The following is a 22,305-nucleotide window of genomic DNA, read 5'->3' on the forward strand; positions in this document are numbered from 1 at the left end:
ATGCTGTCAAGTACAACTAGGGTTATGCATTTTCTACGCAATTTTTTTTTTCATTTAATTTCATGATTTGTTTTTTTTTGTGAAAATTCAAGTGCTAAAAATTTAGTTAAATCAATTAAATTATTTAATTATTTTTTTTAGCTATAAACTTCGCATAAAATTAATTGTACTTGAATTTTTATTTATTTTTTCATATAGATACCTATTCATTGTGTCACAAAAGTACATATATTTATGAAGGATGTTTCGTTCTTCTCTTAAGTCAATTTAACAATAAAATTCTTTTCTTGTATTCTCAAATTACGTTATAATGATATTTATTTTGGGATAATCAAATTCAAATAACATTACTCCTCGTAATACCACTAAGGCACTAATCTCCGCATGTGTAAAAGACTAAAGACAAAATATAGAAATCATGTAAAATCAAATAAATGAAAACATGTTAAAAAATTATCATAATTTATTATTTTTTGTTTTTTATTTTTAATCATTAATTTAATTTATTTAATCTAATAATATATCTTAGTTTATATTTTTAATATTAATAATTAATTATTTGATAAAAATAATAAATTCTGACCATGCTTTAAGTTCTAACCTTATTCGATAAAATGTATAAGAAAATTCAAAGTCGTACCACTTCATTGAAATTTGTAACCTACCAAGAGAAATTTTCATTAAATTAGCATACTATATGTTATAAATTTATGAGACCAGCCTTAGCTGGTTGTTAGTTGTTACAGACTTACAGCCATATCTATACATACATACATACAGCCAAGGCATGCCAGTATATATATATCCCTCTGATCTGCGCCTTCTAAATAATATTCTATTATTCTTTGATGACCTCTCTCTCTTATGTATGTGTAAATATAACCGCCACAACAATATTCAATTATCACAAGCAAATAAAAATAATAGAAGAATCAAATAATCTAAATGGAATAATAATGAGTTATATTATGAAAAATACTAGAGGTTAGTATTTTTATTAATATTAATTAATATTTTTGAATAATTTTTTATTTTTATATTATTAAAATTTAAAATAATTTAATATTTAGAAATTAATATTTGTCATATATCACTATTCTTATATTATTATTAGGGAGTTACTTAGATAAAGATGCTTAAAATGTCTTTTTTTAAATATGTTTTTAAGTAGTTAAAATTTAATACATATAATTGATTAAACTATGTTATTTTTATCAAAATTAGATCAGATAAATTGATTTGACAAAAAAATCGATAAACTATACCTTAAACTGGTCTAAATTAAAATTTTTTTATAAAAAATAATTACAATATTTCTATTATAAAAAATAACTAAAATACTCTTTTATATATATATATATATATATATATATATATTAAGAATCCTACCCTTTTTTTTTGTCGTTATAGGTAGGGGTGGCAAACGGGCCTAAATCCGCCGGGCCGGCCCGCGTAACCCGCCAAAAAAGGCAGGTTGGGCTGGAAAATTGGGACCGCCAAATAGCAAAAGTCCGCCTAACCCGCACCGCTTAAATTGCGAGGTTTGGCGGGCTTTGGCGGGGCGGGACGGGCTTTCCAGTCGGGCTAAGGTTTTTTTTAGTGAGGGGGTATTTTTGTAATTTTTTGCCAAAACCTAACTTCCTCCAACCTAACTTACAAGAGTATGAAGATAAAAATTGAGTGTTTTGAATTATATTTATGTTATTTTAGAGACAATATTTATAATTATGTTTTGGATTATGTTTATTTTGCTTTGGAGAGAATATTTATACTTATATTTTGAATGAAAATTTGGTTTATAATTATATTTATTAGATATTTATAATTACAAAGACTTTAATGTTTGTTAATATAAAAATATAATTTTTTATGCCATTAGAAATTATATACATTACTTAGTAGTTAATAGTAAAAAAAAAAGAGGAGCTTTGGCGGACTTAGCCCGCCAACCCGCCAGCCCGCAGTTAGATGGGGCGGGCTAGGATTCTAGGACCGCCTCACTAGAAGGGGTGGGGCGGGTCAGCCCACCAAAGAGCGGACTTCTGGCGGGGCGGAGCGGAGCGGGGCGGGACAGGCTTCTCCGATTGTCATCCCTAGTTATAGGGTTAGAATTTAGGATATTTAAAATTAAAAAATATATAATAAAAATATTTTAGTCATTTTTTATAATAAAGTTATTATAGTTATTTTCTGTAAAAAATAATATTAATTTAAATCGATTCAAGATTTAATTTATCGATTTTTCAATCAAATCAATATGTCTGATATATTTTTGACAAAAATAATATAATTTAATCAATTATAAATATTAAATTTTAGTTAATAATAAATATTTAAAAAAAATATTTTAAACATCTTTATTATAGTATTACTTATTATTATTATTATCCTCTCCTGAATAATGACGAGCCTGGCATATTGAATATCCGTGAATCTATACGTACCTCTAATTGTACAAAACTACAAACAAATATTACATGTATATATATATATATATATATATATATATATATATATATATATATATATATATATATTGTGTATATGTACTTTCACTTTTTGTTTTCTCTTTCAAAAATGGGTGGATCGAATATATAGTTATGTACAGATCGAATATAATTATAATACACATGCTCAGCTGATTGCTTATAATGCATGCAATACAAGATCTGATCTCTATTTCCTTTTTTTTTGGAAGGAAATTAAAGAAAGAAAAGTAGAAGAAATTTGAAAACCTAAGAATAAAAAAACCAAAAATGAAAAATCTACCGAAAATTCATAAAAGAAAGAAAAAAAAAAAGAATAATAATAATGTTCATGAGGTAGCTACGGTGACCGTTGTTTCTCTCATAGAACTAGAACGAAGCACCACCACCTTGTTAGCGTCTTTTTCCTCCATTGTATTTATTCTCTTGCTCTTAGAAGGAAGCAACTTGGACCAAAATCCACTCTTCTTCTTGCTTCGACGATGATAATCATGATCAACCGCCATTGACCTACTCTTGAGAAGTCCATTATTATTGTTATGCTTGGCACCACTCAACAGAAAGATCGAAAGTGTAGAGCTTCGTTTTCCTTCAGAAGTAAGAGGAAAATGACGCGATACGGGAGAAGCACAGGAAGAAGCTGAAGAAGAAGAATAATACGAGGACAAAGAAGAAACAGAAGAAGAACAAGAAGAACCGCCGCCAATAACAGAAGCGCTAGAAGAAGAAGAAAGTTGAAGAAGCCTATCGTTCAAACAGAGAGAGCACACGCCGGGGGATTGGTGGTGTTTCGGATGCTTCTTGCAACCACCGCCACCTGGTTTGAATCTTCCAAAATCATCTCGTTCGTTATTATTGTTCTTCTTCTGCTTGTTATTGGTGAGTACTCTTTTGAGGTTGAAGCTCGCCATTTTTGCAACAAAAGCTTCATCGCTCTTCCTACATTTTTATACATGAATGAATGTGGTGGTGCTGGTGGTGGTGATGATGGTGTGTTTCACTTTCCATGATAGTTCATGGGAGCTTCCTCCAAAATGGTTCTTTTTGACAGGACTAAAAAAATGGACTTGGAATTAATTGGACGGTTTGGATCACGACACGTGTTTTAAGTGGACGGTTTTGATGCGCTGATTGTTGAGTATGTGGAAAACGCAAAAGGCTTGGGCGGCGTGGACAAAATCAAAGCAACCGTGCTGGTAAACGACTGAAACGTAGTCGTTTTGTATTTTGGTGGTGAGTGTAAATTTGTAATGTTGTTGACTATTGGGGATGAAAAGGAAAGACAATAGATTTTGGCTTCTCAGGTAATTTCTTTATTTATTTATTTTATTAATCTTTCTCTTTCTTTTAAATATAAAAAAAGAGATATTATATTTGACAGACGGTGTGAATATTTTTGTTATTGTCAGTAATTTATAAGATTATTCTGAATTTATTGATCTTTTAATATTAAAAATTTGAAATATCATATCCTAAAAATAATATATTGATCTTTAGTTAATTTTAAAAGATACAAATATAATAACAAATATCATGGTAAAGATTGTAATGAAAATTCTTTTTCCCAAGTAAAATTTTCGTTGTCTTAAAACAAATTTAAAAATAATATTTAGCAAAATTATCTTTCTTAAATAATTTTTTGTTTATTTTTTTTAGTTGTCGTTTATTTTTTTTAAATCACCAACAAAAATATAAAGAATAAGTTTGGTTGGGGCCCACTGAGACAGTGGTACTGGCTGGGAAGAGTGGTTCACTGGTTACTTTCAGTACAACCAATGGTACGTTGCCATGTCTTATACATTCTGTGATATGTGACAACTGTACTTTCCTAATTCCATGAAAAGTAATTGTATATTCTTTGATTTTTTTTAAAAATTATTAATTGATTATATTTAATTTAATACGCAATTTTAAGAATTTTAATTTGTTCTTTTACATAATTTTTTTAACACATCAAATATACTTAAAAAATGTGTTATTATTTTTCATTTTTGTTATTATGTTGAAATTTAGACGAGTTTAATAATTATTGGTGTCTCAAAATCAAAACATTCTGAAATTTATTAAACCTTCGTCAATAATGTATTTAACACCTTAATTATGAAAAGATAAGCTTTTATTGTTTATTTCTTTGTGGTAAATTGGATAAGCTTAAAAATTAAGGCGTAACTTTATTTATTAAATATATCAACCGTATTTTATTGCCAATATGATATATGATTATTCTTATTCTTTATATATTGCTTTCCACCAAAAAGCTCTTAAACAATAACAGCACTCGAATCCACCAAGCTAACCTCTAAGCAATTCTTAATTTCTTATTGTTGACCGGTCACGCTTCAAGGACTCCGTACACGAAAAATGTTAAAGATAAGTATTTTTAATTAAAAATGAGTTAAATATAAAAAATATTAATTACCTAAAATTTTTTGTGGTATATCTTTTGGTAAAATGAATTTGTTAGAGAAGTAAGATAATAATAACAGTATGACTATATTTAAATTAATAAAATACATCATAATCACGATTTCTTATGAAATACTTTATCTATAGTCTTGTTTTTCAGCTTAAAAAATCTCATTTTAAATGTGTTTTTTCTGCCCTTATTGTTACTTTTAATTTGTTTATCCATTAATTTAAAAAGCACTCAGAACTTTATCAAAACTTTTGACAAATTTAAAGATAAAGAATAACATTAAATCACTTTCAGAATACTTATGACATAACGGGATGACAAAAAAAAAAAAAAAAAAAAACCAGAAACATCCTTGTGATGTTTAGGGGGAAAAAAAGGTACTTTGCTCTAGTTGTTTTTGGAGTTTGCTTTTTAATATTTTTTATGGTCTGGTAAAATTTGCTTCTTGACCCTTTACGAGTCATTATCTCTCCATGCGTCTCAATTTTCTGGCTTTGTGGAAATTCAAATCCATATAAATGCAATATGTAAATTCATGCGTTGCCATGCTGAGTTGAGTTGATTCGCTTTTACCCAGAAGTACAGTAATACCAAAGAAACCATAGGAAAATAACAGCAAAAATTTATTAATGGTTTTGATAGTCTAAGTCGTGTAGTATCATTGTCACATAACAGATATTTTGGGCCAGTCAATACAGCAAATGTAATAATCACAAAAGCATGACCATTCAAACGAAGGGCTATTTCTACCAACTCTTCTCCAAAGAAATAGTCTGCAGTGTTACAAAGAAACCACCTTACACTACTCCATTTGGTTTACTTAGTCAATGCAGAAGCCTCTGAGGTCTTGACATCTCTAGGACATTGAGATACATATGGTTTGAGCTGCATAAAGAAAGAATGATGCTAATGAGCACTGACAGTTATGGACTAAAATTCATCAGTGAGAGATTATGGTTTTGATCATTCATAAAAGGAAATAATCAATGAAGTGATGAAACCATAGTCAGACATTTTAAGCTGGAAAAAATGTCTATGGAAGTAAAAAATGTACTACTATGATAAAAGAGATCACACAACACAATTTAACGGTATTACCACATCACAAGAATACTTATTGCCATTGTGGATCCTAATGTTGCCTATAATATTACTATTAGGCTCAACCAGCCATTGTTTGACCAACTGTTCCATGTTAGTCCCAAAACTATTAACTATTAAAGCCACTCACACAAAGCTACTATGTATCGGGATGCACCTAAGCTAAGGGCGAAGGAAGCTGAAGAAACATAAATAATGATATACTAGAGAAGCTTAAAGATAGAAGAATTAAAGAGCTTAACAAAGAAACAATGTCAAATTATCTACTAGTACTTGTTTGACTGTTTGAGAGTTATGCTTTTGAGGGGGAATGGAGAAAAGGAAGAGACTTCAAGAGCACTTATCCTTGTTTTCCGAGATTTATTAGAGTGATAACGCTAACAGGCACTTTAGAGCTTTTACTAGCCCCTTTATAAACCATACTTATATTTAAGTAGCATTTGGTTCTTGTCATAAAAACAGAGGTGATAAAAAAATATTGGGGACAAATACATGTCTTGACAAAAGCTTAATGTTGTCTCTGTGTCGAGACAAATTTTAAGATAACTTGTATACTTTAAAATAGAGACACGAGACATGTCTTGACTCGTGGGAAGTTTTTAAGCAAATTTCTGTACTACCCGAACGAATGGAAGGCAAATATGCATCTCTAGTGTTCCTTCCTTTACAGCTACCTCAGTCTCCATCCTTTTTGTCCTAAGATAAGAAACAAATGCTACTTTGGAGTTCCCCAACAATGAGGGTTTTAAACTCCCTAATCAATGAAATGAAATTCTCTAACCCCCTCCTTCCTTTACCCTTCCTTCCCCAGATATCTTCATTTTCTTTTCCCTCGTAGCCACCAGGAGAACCATCTCTTGGCACAAAATTTTCCATGGGAACTTATCTCAGCATTGCAAATTTGTAATCATGTTGAAAACAAAAGGATTAACAAAACACCAGTGAAAATGCAAACTGGGTGTACAATTCAAACCTTAAAATCTGTCAAATCAGGGACTATATAGTTTGGCAATTTTTCTTGCACCACCACATACCCACCTGCAACAAAGTGCAAATTTACATTCAACTTGACAGGCAAAAAGGAAAAAAAATGAACTATTGACAATAACTGTAGAAAGTAGCAAATATATTTATGAAAAAAGAAAACCAAAAAAGTTGATGGATACTAATAAGCATATGACTGATCTCTCCAACTAAAAGTTCAGTAATGAATCTAGAGTCATGACAGAGCCAAACTTTCTAAATGCAGTATAGGTATCACGAAAGCTTGTGATAAAGTTAGAGAACGAGAGAGAAAGCAAGCTAAGAGTGACAAGAAGGGTAAAAACGATAAAATGAATCAATGCACAGTCACTGTATTATCAGGTTATGCTAATATACATGTATGAGTTACACTTAGCTAAGTCTAAATATTCATCTAGTATAACTAACTAAACAGCTTCTAACTACTACTAATTCTAACTGACTGAGCTGGCAGCTGAGTAAACTACAATCCCTCAAACTATCACGTGAAGAATTGAGCATTATTTCATGGCAAGCAGCCATCAGCAAATCAAAGTCATAGAAACATAAAATTATGATAAAAAATGAAAAAAGGTTCCCAAGTTATACATCGATATCAAAGAAAGGAAAAAATTTCACACAAAATAAAAATTTAATTCATTCATTTCACAAGAATTAAGAAGCTTTCAAATTGTATAAACAAACAATAACAGCAAAGGGAAGGTATAGCGATTCTTATGAGACTGTAGAGAGTGAAAAGGATTAAGAAACAAAATAACACGAATCTGGGTCATCTAATTCATAAATTTTTTAAAAGAACAAACAATGACAATTGAAATGAAGGAAGAATAAATCAAAGTGGCTTCGGAGAGCAGGAACCCATATTGTCGATTCTGACATCCGTGGACGTGGACAAAAGATAACATTTATAAAGGCTAAGACGAAATTAAGAAAATTTTAAAGTAAACTGTACCTTTACGGGTATGGAAACCAGTAGGCTTGCAGTTCTTGCCCTTGTAGTAACCTCGTGGAGCACGTTTTGATGATAGAATGTCCAATGAAGAAGTCCTCTTCCTTCGAAAAGCTCTTCCTATGCCTAGAATCAGCCCTAGAGGCATCTTTTCTTCTCCTTTTCAATAATGAAGATAACACATGAAAAAGATAATTGCATACACAAGGAATAGCAGAACAAAACAGAGAAAAATACATACCTGAGATTGGGAACAATTCAAACTCTTGTTTTGTCCCTGTTGGGGAGCTGCACAATTCACATTGAGAGTTTATTTTCCCCTAGTTAAGAATTTGTATTTTTCTAAAATAACATATAAAATCATGAATAAACACACAAAAACACAAACATGCTCTCAGGTAAAAATTCAAAACCATCAACCAAGGTCATTATCACAGTAATAACATCTTTTTCACAGCAGCAGCAGCAACCATACCAAATCAATAAGCTCATAACATAACATTAACAAGAATTAACATACCAAATCAAGAATTTCATAACTCATAAGCCACAACATAGCAGCAGCAACAACCAATCAAATAACAGAACTATAGAAGCAACAGAAGCGAAGTTACAGGAGCATTAGAAGGAACGGACGATGGAAGCAAAAGTTCGCAGTGAAGAGACCAAAATTAACAGAAGCAAAGGAACAAAAGCAACTAAAAAGCAGAAAAATGGGGAAAAGAAAAAGAAAAGGTAAAAGAAAAAAACAGACAGGAACAAAAAAGAGAAGAATACGAACCAGTGAAGGGAAGGCGTAGGATAGGAAAATACACGACGGCCGGCACGAGGAAGGGAAGAACAGCGGCGGCGGCAGACTGAGACGAGAAATGCTGGAGTGAGGGAGAAGAAGTGACACTGTGGCGGGTTCCTGAATCAGGCCTTATTTTTTTTTTATTTTTTGGGGATCCAAAATGACGTTTAGATCCTTCATTTATTTTTCAAGAAAGAAAATAAATAATTACTTTTGTTTACAAATTAATCCAAGCACACGTGACGTACATGAAATTCGCAGTGCTGCTTTTTTTAATCTAAAGTTGTAGCACGAGATTCAATAAAATTTGCGAACCAAAATAAAAAAAATAATGGAGAATATACTTATCATAATTCTGGAAGAAGAGAAAGGAAAACACGCAGAAAAACATAATAATTAGTCCTAATAATGTAAGAAGAGAAGGAAAATTACATAAGAAATCTAATCAACACTTGTTGAAGCAGCCAAAAATTGCACAAAAATGAAGTTGTCCTGTGATTAATGAAAGGCTTGATTTGATGAATATGAATATATGATTGTCCCATCCCCTTGAACCAGCTGCCTCACTAACTGCTTTTAAAATATGCAGATGCAACACAGTCCCACGCTCCTCTTCCACTCTCCACTCCCAATTCCTCATCACCATTATTTTTTATAAATTTATATTTATTTCTACAATAATAAATAGAATAACACCGAAACAATTCCATTATTCCAATCACTCTCTCTCAATCATCACCTCGATGCTTCACCAGCCTTTGCTCTGCGGCTCAAGAGCTGCCACCACCGCTCACTCCACACTCTTCGCTTCCTCACTTTCTGGCGGCATCAACGCCTCCCGCACTTCATTCGCCGGAAACTCCTTCTCCGGTCACTTCGGGTACTATTGCACATCTTAATTATTCTTATGCTTTTGTTCCTGGATTTACATTTTTCTATCTACTTATTTATTGCTCGTGGATCTGATTAGATTGAAATTGAACACGCAAGCTTCGGGAAGCAAATCAAATAGCACTGGTGGAGTTTTCAACGAGGTAATGCGATCAAGTATTCCGCTGCTAATGTGTGTGTGTATTCTCAATTTCTCATCATATATAGATAGCTGTTTGTGGAATTTTGACTGGAACTTTGGCATTGGTTAGGGAAGGAACAGTGGCAAGCTTAGGACAAGTAATGCTCACGGTGCTCGTTCAACAGAGGGTGTAACTGAGGTGTGTGCGCCTTTTTGCGTTACAGGCTTTTTATAAAAGATTAAAGAGTTTCTGGTTCTTACAAAAACGAACAGAATGATTGTAATAACAATTGGATAAACATGGAATGCAAACTGATATATTAGTAGGTCATGCAACTCAATATCACTATCACTATCAAATGCTGGTTTGCTAGCATTCATTGATTTGTCTTCAATTGTGAAGTCTTGGAGCTAACCTGGATATATTTTCCCCATTTAATCTGAATCCTCATCGAATGAAACTTGAAAAAAAAAAAAAATCTATGATACCTAGAGCCATACATACAGACTACCACTTTTGGTATATGATTGGTGATCATCACCAACAGGGCTCTTTTAACATCAGATATGAGGGGAGAAAATATTAATTAAAAGAGAAAACAAAATGAAAACTTAGATGGTTAGCAATTAAGATGCTAGGTTGTGCAACTGCAAGGAATTTTATTTATTGTCTCTTCATGAACTAGTGAGCTTTTTTTATTTTCAAACAAATTATTGGATATGCAATTTATTGTCATATCTGGAGAATGAAACGGTAATGGCTTTTGAGATGAAGTTGTTTGCTATCTATTGCAACTGCAGTGCAAATAACCTGGAGTTTAGTAATATAGTTGTTTGTTGTTAAACTCAAGTCCCTTGCTGTAAAGGAGAAATCCAATGATGGGAGACATGCTGCAAAGTTGCCCTACCATGGTGCAGACGAAAAAATATCAAAAAGAAAAATCACCATCATCAACAAGATCAACAAGATTTTACGTTTTCTTACTTACTCCTCCACTCCCTAGTCCCAACCCAACCCCTACCTACCAACATAAAAAAAGAGAAATAAACTATGCCACTGTTATGGTGTAATATAGATTTACTGTGATTAATGTCATCAAAATGCTTCACTTTGCAATTTCAGGAAGAAGCCTTACAAGTGATTGAGAGCAGACCATCATGGAAAACCTTTCCAGGCCAGGCATTTCCATTGGGTGTATCAGAAGTTGACAATGGGATCAATTTTGCTATTTTTTCACAGCATGCAACTGCTGTCACACTTTGTTTAGTCCCTCCTGAGAGGTAAATTAGATTCTTTTTGCATCATTAGTTCACTCTTCCCAGTGCATGAATCAAATTTAAAAATAAAAAATGTACTTTGTTCAAATTCTCAGGAGTCTTTCTTTTCTCAAACTGCAATTTGTTTCAATGATTAGCGACTTTCTAAATCTGCTCAAAAAATAAAACGTGAAGAAAGAACCTTATTAATAAGGATTCAAGACTTGCACTGATTTTCACATCAATTTTGAAAGCTGCAAGCTCTTGAGCTGTGAATTCTAGACTGAGATATATCTTGAGAACGGTTTCACATTGTTTCTTGGGTTAGGTTTTTTTGGCATGGCCTTATGATGAGGAGCAACATAAGTGAATGTTAAAACCTAGGATATTATTCTTGTCAGAGTTTTAGGCTTCTGGATCAAGTGTATTCACAAGGTGTGATAGCTCATTGACCATTTCTGTACAATTCATTTTTTCTTGCTCTCAGTCAAATGTAGTTTTAGTTCCTTGTCTTTTGTGTCAAATTTTGACGAAGATCCCTGTCATTCAAGATCTGTAAATTTTTTACGAGTAGAGGCTGTCTTTCTCATCCTTCATACCATCTATTCAATTTACCAATCTATGCAAAAGGTTAATATAGTCATGAAACATATAGTTGTCTTACATACTTTTTTATTATTTTAATTTTTAGTGGAAGCATGGATGCACTGGATGGTGGCATGATAGAATTGGCTTTGGATCCTCATTTAAACAAAACAGGGGACGTTTGGCACATTTGCATTGAGGTATATCTTCTAGCAACTGCCTGAGAAGCTAAACTCAGCTTTGCCTTGTTTTTGGTTAAAATCGCAACCTTAAAAATATAGCAATAATGCAATAATCAAAATAGTATTCCTAATATTGTACTAATATGCAATATTTTCCCTGTTACAGTGTTTTAGTCAGAATAAACAGGTAAGTCTGAAATTTATTATAACTGCACTGTTTCCTCACAAAGTGTTGACTGTGATGTAGGGAATTAAATGGCTTTTATGTTTGGATGCTGACATCGGCTGGTTTGTGTGTGATATATGTTGGTGTTGAATGGTGATGCATTTTGGGTTTTTTTTTTTTTTTTTTTTGGCACTCATTTTGCGATAATTTCATCAAACATCCTTGGAACAAAAATGTACCTAACACTTTCTAATTTACCCGTACAAATTCTAACTAAATGAGATAAGGCCATTGGATTTTATTGGACTATTGTTGCTGCTAGCTGCGTGATATACATTTTTACTTCTTCCTTTTTACCAAAGTTCAATTTTGATTTTAATATATATTTTTTTCTTTTCAATGCTCAGGATCTGCCTCGGAGCAATGTTCTGTATGGATATCGCATAGATGGGCCTCAAGACTGGGGTAAGGGGCATCGATTTGACAGCAACATTGTGCTTGTTGATCCTTATGCAAAACTAATAGAAGGTCGGCGATATTTTGGGGACATTAGCATGAAGTTGTTTAAGTTTCTCGGCACATATGATTTTGACAGCTTACCTTTTGACTGGGGAGAAAATTGCAAGCTTCCAAATATTCCTGAGGTTTGGTCTTTTGGGTCTTTTGACTGCATAAATGTCTATTGTTGCTCCTAAACGATACTTATCACATTATTGTCCTTGTATTAAGGCTTCATATAAGCTGGTTTAAAGCTGTTGTCTAGTAGTTTAAATTTTACTGCTCATTTTGTCTTCCTGGTTGAATGATGTATAATGTTTGCTTTGATTCTCAATATGCTTCACTGATGCACTTGCAGAAAGATCTTGTTATATATGAGATGAATGTCCGTGCATTTACAAGTGATGAATCTAGTGGGCTGGAAAATAACATTCGTGGTAGCTATCTTGGCGTGATTGAGAAGGTAATATTTGTGTTATTCTTTATATTCTTAAGGTGAATTTGACGCAATGCTATGTTCATATGTTTTAAAATCTTCCATTTCTGTAAGTAAAGCCTGCCCTCAAGTTTGACCAAATGAAACCTAGTGTCAAAAAAATATAAGAAGTGTTAAGAGTTACATACTTGGAGGATCTGGGTTGAATATATTTGTAACAAGAAGCTTGGCACACATAGCATTTGCTATAGTGTAGTGTTAAAAATGGACACATATTAAACGTGTTTTTTCATATTACTAGACTCGCCCTTAATTTTAGTGCTCATTGCTTGGTTTCCAGTATACACTAACAACGTATTTATGTTGTACATAGTATGATTAAATCTGTGGGAAGTTCTCCTTTGGGTCCTCTAGAAAATGTCACCGACAATGGTGTGGATTTGAATATAGGCAACATATTAATTTTCCAATGAAATGTGGAAGTTATCTAGCACTTTAAAGTAATAGAAGGCAGACCCCTTTTAAGATTTTCAGTTGAAAGTTCCTAAAGAGTTATAATGACATCATAATAAATTCTTGTTATTTAGCCAATATTTTGTACAACCATGGTTCAACAAATATTTAAACACCATATATGAAAATGTCTGCGTATTGAAAAATGTGAATAACTTAGATCCTAGAGTTCTGTTCAGCCTTTTATTAAACGAGTGAAAAGGCAGTTGTTTTTAACACTTAAATTGCGATACAAAGAATTGTGATGAAACTAGACCTATATTATTTTCTCTGTCCAAATTTAAAATTGCTTGAAATTTAAAACAAGCTCAAATTTGAAACTAGACCTATATTGTTACCTGGTGTCTCCAAGTTTAGGAAATAATGCTGCTTATGCTTTATTATATCCTTTGTAAAAATATTTATTTCCTTGTCATTTTAACTTGATCTTTTTCTCATCTCTAAGATCCCACACCTTCTAGAGCTTGGTATCAATGCAGTGGAGTTGCTACCTGTCTTTGAGTTTGACGAAATGGAGTTCCAAAGACGACCAAACCCCAGAGATCACATGGTAATATAAAGTATCATGATCTATTATTTGCGGCATAGTTTTGTGTGGAAGCCCTTCATTATTTACAGTGTATTTTTGAGTCCCAGTAGACAAATAACACTCTTCTGTCTGGTAGTCTACCCATGAATTCTGAAGAAATATGTAATAGCATAAACACACATGTAGGTAGAATAACTATGTTTTCATTCTCATTCAGCTGGTGCAGAAATCTGAAAAGCAAATAGGGTTTGTGATATGTTAAGTGACAGTGTATATGAATTTGACATATTATGTGGCTTATACAGTTGTACTGACAGTTCATTGTTATTTTTTTGCTTTTCAAGATCAATACATGGGGTTATTCAACAATAAATTTCTTTTCCCCTATGAGTCGCTATGCTAGTGCTGGTGGAGGACCAGTTAATGCTTCCCGGGAATTCAAGTTAATGGTTAAAGCTTTACATTCTGCTGGCATAGAGGTAACTTTGAATTCCACTGACTTGAGTTTGGAGTGTAACCTACTTTATATTGTTTTGCTTTTCTACCTTATTTTATAACATCTCATATCTTATATCTCACTTGCAATAAATCTTATTCACACTTAGGTTATTTTGGATGTTGTCTATAATCATACTAATGAGGCAGATGATCCTAATCCTTACACTACTTCATTTCGTGGTATAGATAATAAGGTAATTCTATTTTTTTGGCAAAGTGTGTTATTTGTGCATTGGTATACCTGCAATACCATACATTATGGTCGGGCGTTCTTATAAATTTGGCTTTCCTTTTTTTTTAATCATCTTTTATTTTTTAGGATAAAGGAAAAGGAATTAAGGAAGTTTACTTTATAAGACTCCAAATAGCATAGCGTAATAATTGTACACAGGTTGAAAACAAGGTGTATACAAGAAAAGAAATGATCTAGAAATGTAGCATTATGTATATTAATGAAAAATGTAGTGGTGACAATAAGATCCGTGTAAGTAATAATATCAGATAATATGTTTAATACCATCCATGCGACAGAGTTAGGAGGTAAGGTATCCGGTTGATTCAAATTCTTGACATAAGCAGTACATGGATTTAGTGGCCTTTGAAATGTAGTAGTTGTGCACGATCTTAGAACTACAATTTACATTGCTACAAATTACAAAGGCATTTCCTGCTTAGTTTCCTTCTCAAGTTGTCCTTTTGTCTTTGGTATTATCTATTCACTAATCAGCCAATGTTTGTTTAGTTATATAGATTGTTGATTTGCTTTTACTCTTCTAAAATTTCTTCTTTTCTACAGGTTTACTACATGTTGGACAATGATGGTCAACTACTGAACTACTCTGGCTGTGGTAAGTTTATCTTCGTCTTACTATCAAAATTTTATATCAACAATTCAATGTATTACCTGTTCCACATTTTTCTCGAGTGTTGAGGATATTTGTTATGCAATACTTTTTCTCCTTTCACTATTTTGAGAATAAACAGCTCCCTTTGATTTAATTGCTAGCAGCTAAATTTTAGTATGCATCATTTGGTTTATGTAGGTGATCTCATCTAGTAATACTAGACCTATATCAATATAAGTACTCTCACTTGGAGTGAATATTTTTCTTCAGGAAATACATTGAATTGTAACCATCCTGTGGTCATGGAGCTCATCCTTGACAGCCTAAGACACTGGTATGGACTACTTGCATAAAATATGATATTTATACACTGGCCAGTTGTGTATATCTTGATCAATTTAGTTCATTTCATCTAAGAACAACTCCCTATTCATTTATCTCAAACAGGCTTGATACTTTAGAGTATACAATTTTTGTGGTTTCTTAATCCATTACATGTTCAGTTGCTCATGATGTTCTATAAAACATTAACATTATACTTGTTTGCCCTTATGCTTTTGCCATGATTCTTTTCTAGCCAAGCATTAATCCATAACATCAGTTTGCCTCTATGGGAATCTTGTAATGTTTACCTATCTTTAGTGCTTTAAAATTTTGTGAGCATTTTTGGTGCTTTTACTCGGATCATGAACTAATAATTGCATCCAATTCCCGAAAATTCCCAATTGTTTTGAATTTTATCTTTTTCGAATGGAATATTTACACAATGAGAGTATTTGAAATACAGGAAAGAAATACTATTCCACAATTTTTCCAAAGGAGTTGCCAATGGATCCATGTTCCCCAATCATTGATGGTCCTAAAATTGCTAAACCTACATTATAGGCAATAGTACCTATATTAACAACTCATCTTTTGTGATGCCATTAGCAGTACTAATAATTCAAAACTAGTCATAATTTTTCTTTTTAATTTTCTATTTGTGGAAGCATTATTTTCTGTTCTGTAAATTCTATTTATTCTGTTTGCTTATGTAACTAATTAGCATCATCAATTCTCTTTTTCGGTTTCACTTTATTGTAGGGTCACTGAATATCATGTGGATGGATTTCGATTTGATCTTGCAAGTGTCCTTTGTCGAGGAACTGATGGTTCCCCCCTTAACGCTCCCCCTCTGATTAGGGTAAATTTATATCCTAGAATATAGATATGATGGGCATTTTCTTGAATGCTGGTATGAAGTTCATAAATTTGGTTCAACCATTTCACTATTTCACATATTATCTGAAAAGGATGCCTGACAAGCTATGGACATTTTGTTAGACATAAAAGCAACACAAAATTCTGGACATACTAGATTTGCCAATGTTGTAGTTTTCTGTCAGGGTACATGATTCTTAGCGTTGAACCAATGTAATTAGCAAACTACAGGGCTGATGAAACTAAACTCACATGTTGTATCTAATTGAATGAATCTAAACCGTAACATTCAATTTAGATCGGTCTGGTTCAAGGGATTTTAGGCATATAAAGAGTTCCTGTAGCTTATGTAAGTATAAACAGATAACCTCTTTGGTTAATGGTTATTCAAATGATAAATTAAGACTTCAGATTTTGTCACAACACATTAATAACATTCAAAGCAATAGCAGGAAAGACTGTTAATTCAATGCCAGACGAATTTGCAGCTTTACCCGCTTAGAATCTGCTACTGGGATTTGGGTACAGGCATGAAGAGCACTATATAAAAAAGTCGGGTAAGGATTTGAGCACGATTTCACCTCTTTATCATGCTAAACTTGTAAACAGGTAGAAAAGAAGACCTCCAGATTATTTCAAAACCCGGTCTAATTGAATGAATTGTTTAGAAACCAATGGGAGCTGAGCTACCAACCGAAACTGAGAGACATAGTTGGATGTAGTTGAGTTTCAGAAGTTCTTGGTTAGTTTTGTTGGTTTGGTACTTTGGTTTTAAACACTTCTACAGTTTCTAAATTTGAAGACATCATTGAGTGCTAGTTATTCTCTATCTCGGCTAGGAAACTGGCCCAAATTTTATTTTATAATTAATTGATCCTATCAGTTTTATTCTTTTGCAGGCAATTGCTAAAGATGCAGTCTTATCGAGATGTAAAATTATTGCAGAGCCTTGGGACTGTGGAGGTCTTTATCTTGTTGGAAGTTTCCCAAATTGGGATCGGTAATTTATTTTCTTAGAACTTTTACTGTTTAAGTATGTATGATCATTCTAAGAATACTCTTTAATACAATCCACAAATCATGAAAGTTGATGAACTACATGCTTGGGTGATTTTAGACTTCCATTTATAATGCTTATGCTACAAAAAAGGGATGTGATGGAGGATTTTCGCATGAGAATAAGGAGGACATAATGTGAAAGTAACTGGAAGATTCATGCCTAAGAAGCATCATTGAATGTTGATTTCGCTAGGGATGGAACTTGGGGTGTGAAATGTGAATGTAAAAGTGGAAAGAGGAAGTGTGGAGGTAGACAACAAGTACTAAGTGAGAATTAGAGAGGGAGGCCACAGGTCTCCCATTGTCCTGTAGTATGTTTTTCATAATTACTTGTTTTGAAGAATCTCAAAGGTCGACCTCTTCTGTTGTAAGGAGGTTGGCTCTACTGTTTCATAAATAAATATCAATTTCACTCGTTTTTATAGTTGGAAGCAAACAATACACAACATTCCACATATGAAGCCTTCATGACTTTTTTTGTTTTAATCTTGACATTGTGTTTAGGTTTCTAGTTTAGTTATTGATATTGAATTCAGTGGCTTGCTATAATGATATTTGAGAATTTTTTTTTTTTTTTTTTGCTTTTCGATTCCGGCTTTCACCCCCTGACAAGTATCAACTTTGCTAGTTTTGTGACATAAAAATTAATATGATAATTGGATTATTCTGATTCTGCAATTGAATTCACCAACGGTTGCATGACATGTTAGTTGTTTTAAGTTCTACCCTTCAGCATGAAATGATCACTTCAGCATCATGTAATCTGTTCCAATGGCCAAAATCTTCATCTGAACTGCATAAATATGGTTTTGTTTAGAACACAAAAGAGTATTTCAAGGACAATATCCACATACATTCTTGGAACGGGGTTCTGCTCTAGAGAGATTCATTTATTGTTAAAATAGAAAACCTGTTTCCTCTATTGACTATTTTTCTTTGACATAGATGGGCTGAATGGAATGGGAAATACCGTGATGATTTGCGGAAATTTTTCAAGGTAATTTTTAAGAGGGAAAGAAAAAAGAAACCTAATTTAGACCCTCAAATTACCTGACCTTTAATGGTATGATTTGCAATAGGTAGTTTAGGCAAACAGAACTACCCATTCTATAATGTTATATGAGAAACAAGAAACTACGTAAATAATCAGATGGGACTACTGCTTGTCTTTGCTATATTCTATGATTTGACTTATGAACTGTTTAATTTATTGCTAATTTATTTTCTTCCTTTGAAAATGTTCTAGGGTGATGCTGGTATGAAGGGGAGTTTTGCAACTCGGGTTGCTGGATCTTCTGATCTTTATAAAGTAAGCATCACTACTATATTCCCTGTCAAAGACCAACTCTTCTAAAGCTTATGCTATTGAGAGTGTTTTGAGAATGGTATTATATCTCTGACTTATGAAGTTGAACTTATGTGGCAGAATATTAGATTAAACTAATGGGAATTACTTTTGACTCACAGTAGTTTACATTAACACATGTACCCTGAGTCCCTAAGTTGGCCATTTTTCACATGCTCATCACAAGGGTCATCAAACTTAAGGATTTTTCTTGCACTCATCAAACTGATTGCTCCATTGAACAGTCAAACTTATTAAACAGTCAAACTACCATATCCAGCACTTCAGTTTCTAAAATTGCTATATGAATAATTCTATAATAATGTTCCCATCTGCATTTGTTTGTCTTACAGGTGAACAACCGTAGACCATATCATAGTATTAACTTTGTTATTGCACACGATGGGTTTACCTTGTATGATCTTGTGTCATACAATTGCAAGGTACCAACCCTCCTAATTCTAGTCAAATATCCACTGTTTATCAAAATTTTGGCACCTTACTTGGTTGTTGGTTTCATAGCACAATGAAGCCAATGGCGAAGGTGGAATGGATGGAAGCAATGACAATTTTAGTTGGAACTGTGGTTTTGAAGGTAGCTTCTTGCACTACACTGTTTACCTTTGCTTCTTTCTTTTACAATGGCCTTTTTTCTTTTAGATTAATTATTCCAGCATATAGAATGATATAATTGTATAACATGAAACCCAAGACTAATAATAGTACTACAATCTGGATGTCTGAAGAACACTTACGAGTCACAAGTAGTGCATGCCATAATGACTGAAGTTCACCCCGTGTGATCCATGGTTCCTAGATTTTTGTTTTTCTGGGCCTTTGGCTCTCCTTGTAACTCCCCACCTAAAAAAATCAATGAAGTTTATCCAACTATGACACAACAGGCTTCATATTTTATCATCACTAGTTTGTAAAATGCAGTGTTATTTTAATTGTTTTCTGAAGCATGGATGTCCTTGATATGCAACCATGTTGCAGTCATTGGTAGCAATTGTTGGAACTTGTATTTTGTTCGTCATCACACACACATTTTGAGTACCAAACTGATTATCTCATTGATTTGTTTTGGGATTGCTTCTCTTCCCTATTTCTTTCTCATTTTGTGTAGACATTTTTGAGAAAGGAATTGAATTCTGATAAGTGAGCAATATTTGGTTTGCTGTATAAGTCTGCCTATTTAATTATTATCATTTTACTGGAAAAAACTATTTGTTTGACAGGGGAAACTGATGATGCTAGCATAAAAGCTTTACGTTCACGACAAATGAAAAACTTCCATTTGGCATTGATGATATCTCAGGTTCACATACCAACTAGTTAGTCATATTTCAGTTGTTTATTAGCAGAAAATAGTGCTTGAAATTCTGTAATCATTTTGTTTGTATATAACTCTTCTGAAGTCAGCATGTCTTTAAAGGAAGAAAGTGAATATTCTCTCACATAAGTCTTAAAGACAAACCTACTTTAGAGGAGCTCTTTCCCAAATTTCCACATCTTTCCCAGTTGCATGTCTTGATATACATATAAACTATAGAGATATAAAATGCAATAACCTGCCTTCAATTTTGTTAATTAGGACATTGTGCCAAATGTAAAAATGTTTAAAGAAGTTAATCACCAAATGTAAACCATGGGTTTCTCAGACAGTATATGTAATTCAGGATTTCAGGTCATAGCACTATATTACCTTTTCAACTTATTTTGTTTTATAAAGTAAAATTCGAGATGATGTGGTATGATTTTATTGATTTGCATTATGCTACCACTCAAGGCAAAGTAGGAATTTTAGAATTTTGTAATGACTGCAGGGCACACCTATGATGCTAATGGGAGACGAGTATGGCCACACTCGCTATGGAAATAACAATAGTTATGGGCATGATTCTTCTATTAATAATTTCTTGTGGGATCAGGCAAGTCTATAACCTGCCGATTTCACTTTTGACAGTTTCTTACTGACTATTTACTGACAGCATAATATTTTTTTCAATAGTTGGATGCGCGGAAGAATGACCACTTTAGGTTTTTCTCCAAAGTTATAGAGTACCGGCATGCACATAAAGTATTCAGTCATGAAAATTTTCTCAGCAAGGTGATCTGTTTGCTTCACGTTATGTAAACTAATGCTGCAAATCTTATGGTAGCACACACCCTCATTTGTGCTTATGGAACTCTTTTTTCTTGGCAGACTGACATCACGTGGCATGAACACAATTGGGACAACTATGAAAGCAAATTTCTTGCATTCACGTAAGAATATATGTACATCTTTGATAAGGAATTGGGATTGGTAAATCCTGGAAGAATTTTTTGTAGTGCTTTTACACAATGAATCTAAACAGTGTTGCTGGAAACTACATCTTGGTCTTGGAATGTACTTCGAATCTAATACTAAAAAAGACAATGACTGAATGACCTGACATTAATTGCTTTGCATTTTCTCTGTGCATTGCGTGTGTATACAGTCTTCATGACAACAGTGGAGGAGACATCTATTTGGCATTTAATGCTCATGACTTCTTTGTTGAGGTTATGCTTCCAACACCTCCAACTAAGAGGAGCTGGTTTCGTGTGGTAAGTTTCAATTCTCCTCCTTTTAGTACGCATCCAAATAAGATTTTAGCATGAAATTTGTGTTCAGCACTAACATCAACTTTTTTTAGAGGATGCCATTGCCAGCAAATTGTTTCCTTATAAATTTTATACTCATGTTAAGTTGAATTCTTGACGCGAATGCAGGTGGATACTAATCTTGTCTCTCCCGATGACTTTAACCTTGATGGTCTCCCCTGCAAAGGAAATACCTACAACATTGCACCATACTCCTCCATTCTTCTTGAGGCCAAGTTTTCATTGGAGAATCCCCCTCTCACAATTGTACAATAAAATGTGATTAACATAGACGTATCTCAGATACTGAAATGGTTCATAAGCTTGATCTGAGATTTATATTTTGTATTATATAAAGGCCGGATGTATAGGCACCCGAGAAAAAGAAAAAGTAAAATAGAAGAAAAGAAAAGACGAAGAATAGTAATAAGACTGCAAATCTTGAACTAATATGATTTACAGGATTTAGCATTATATAGAGTCAGGTTATAATAGAAAGTCAGGTTAAGATGTTAAGATGTTCAGATGATCGAGTTCAATAAATGTTGTTATCAATCTATATCTATTTTCTTGCGTATATTTATATTGCGATTTGCGAGATTGACTTGAGTTAATTAAATAAGATTCATTCTATTATTTAAGGTAGTCTAAGTAGTCCACGACGCTAAAGCTAAAAAATGTTCCGAACTTAATTCCTTCCTTGTTCTATTATCTATCAATTAATTCCTTTTAATGAAATACTAGAGACAATTTTAATAATTCTCTTGGCAGCAATTTAGAAATA

The 22,305-nt window shown here is 33.0% G+C and overlaps 3 protein-coding genes across 5 annotated transcripts; 1 reads left to right on the forward strand and 2 right to left on the reverse strand.

Moving 5' to 3' along the window:
* Nucleotides 1–2,556: 2,556 nt before the first annotated feature.
* LOC112706199 (uncharacterized) lies at nt 2,557–3,917 on the reverse strand. The gene has a single exon (XM_025757373.3). The coding sequence runs from the start codon at nt 3,395–3,397 to the stop codon at nt 2,816–2,818; it is 582 nt and encodes a 193-aa protein (XP_025613158.1). The 5' UTR covers nt 3,398–3,917; the 3' UTR covers nt 2,557–2,815.
* Nucleotides 3,918–5,506: 1,589 nt separating this feature from the next.
* On the reverse strand, nt 5,507–9,327 carry LOC112706201 (uncharacterized). Of its 2 annotated transcripts, XM_025757375.3 has the most exons (6): nt 9,201–9,327; nt 8,757–8,942; nt 8,217–8,263; nt 7,979–8,134; nt 6,977–7,041; nt 5,507–5,787 (listed from the first exon to the last, which is right to left on the reverse strand). In XM_025757375.3, the coding sequence occupies exons 4-6, from the start codon at nt 8,121–8,123 to the stop codon at nt 5,719–5,721; spliced, it is 279 nt and encodes a 92-aa protein (XP_025613160.1). In that variant the 5' UTR covers nt 8,124–8,134; nt 8,217–8,263; nt 8,757–8,942; nt 9,201–9,327; the 3' UTR covers nt 5,507–5,718. The 2 variants fall into 2 exon arrangements, with proteins under 2 accessions (XP_025613160.1, XP_025613161.1); XM_025757376.3 differs by lacking the exon at nt 9,201–9,327 and having other exon boundaries at nt 7,979–8,128.
* A 55-nt stretch (nt 9,328–9,382) lies between these two features.
* LOC112706200 (isoamylase 3, chloroplastic) lies at nt 9,383–22,080 on the forward strand. 2 transcript variants are annotated; one of them, XM_029288336.2, is made up of 25 exons: nt 9,383–9,648; nt 9,739–9,802; nt 9,911–9,979; nt 10,904–11,061; nt 11,729–11,822; nt 11,971–11,991; nt 12,378–12,614; nt 12,827–12,931; nt 13,863–13,967; nt 14,291–14,425; nt 14,552–14,638; nt 15,241–15,292; nt 15,560–15,623; nt 16,373–16,472; nt 17,389–17,489; nt 18,494–18,545; nt 18,795–18,857; nt 19,247–19,336; nt 19,416–19,488; nt 20,132–20,211; nt 20,720–20,824; nt 20,905–21,003; nt 21,100–21,161; nt 21,377–21,485; nt 21,651–22,080. In XM_029288336.2, the coding sequence occupies exons 1-25, from the start codon at nt 9,512–9,514 to the stop codon at nt 21,795–21,797; spliced, it is 2,409 nt and encodes an 802-aa protein (XP_029144169.1). In that variant the 5' UTR covers nt 9,383–9,511; the 3' UTR covers nt 21,798–22,080. The 2 variants fall into 2 exon arrangements, with proteins under 2 accessions (XP_029144169.1, XP_025613159.1); XM_025757374.3 differs by lacking the exon at nt 11,971–11,991.
* The last annotated feature ends 225 nt before the right edge of the window (nt 22,081–22,305 follow it).

Source organism: Arachis hypogaea, chromosome 8 (genome assembly GCF_003086295.3).
Source record: "Arachis hypogaea cultivar Tifrunner chromosome 8, arahy.Tifrunner.gnm2.J5K5, whole genome shotgun sequence".
In the NCBI taxonomy this organism is placed as follows: Eukaryota; Viridiplantae; Streptophyta; class Magnoliopsida; order Fabales; family Fabaceae; genus Arachis; species Arachis hypogaea.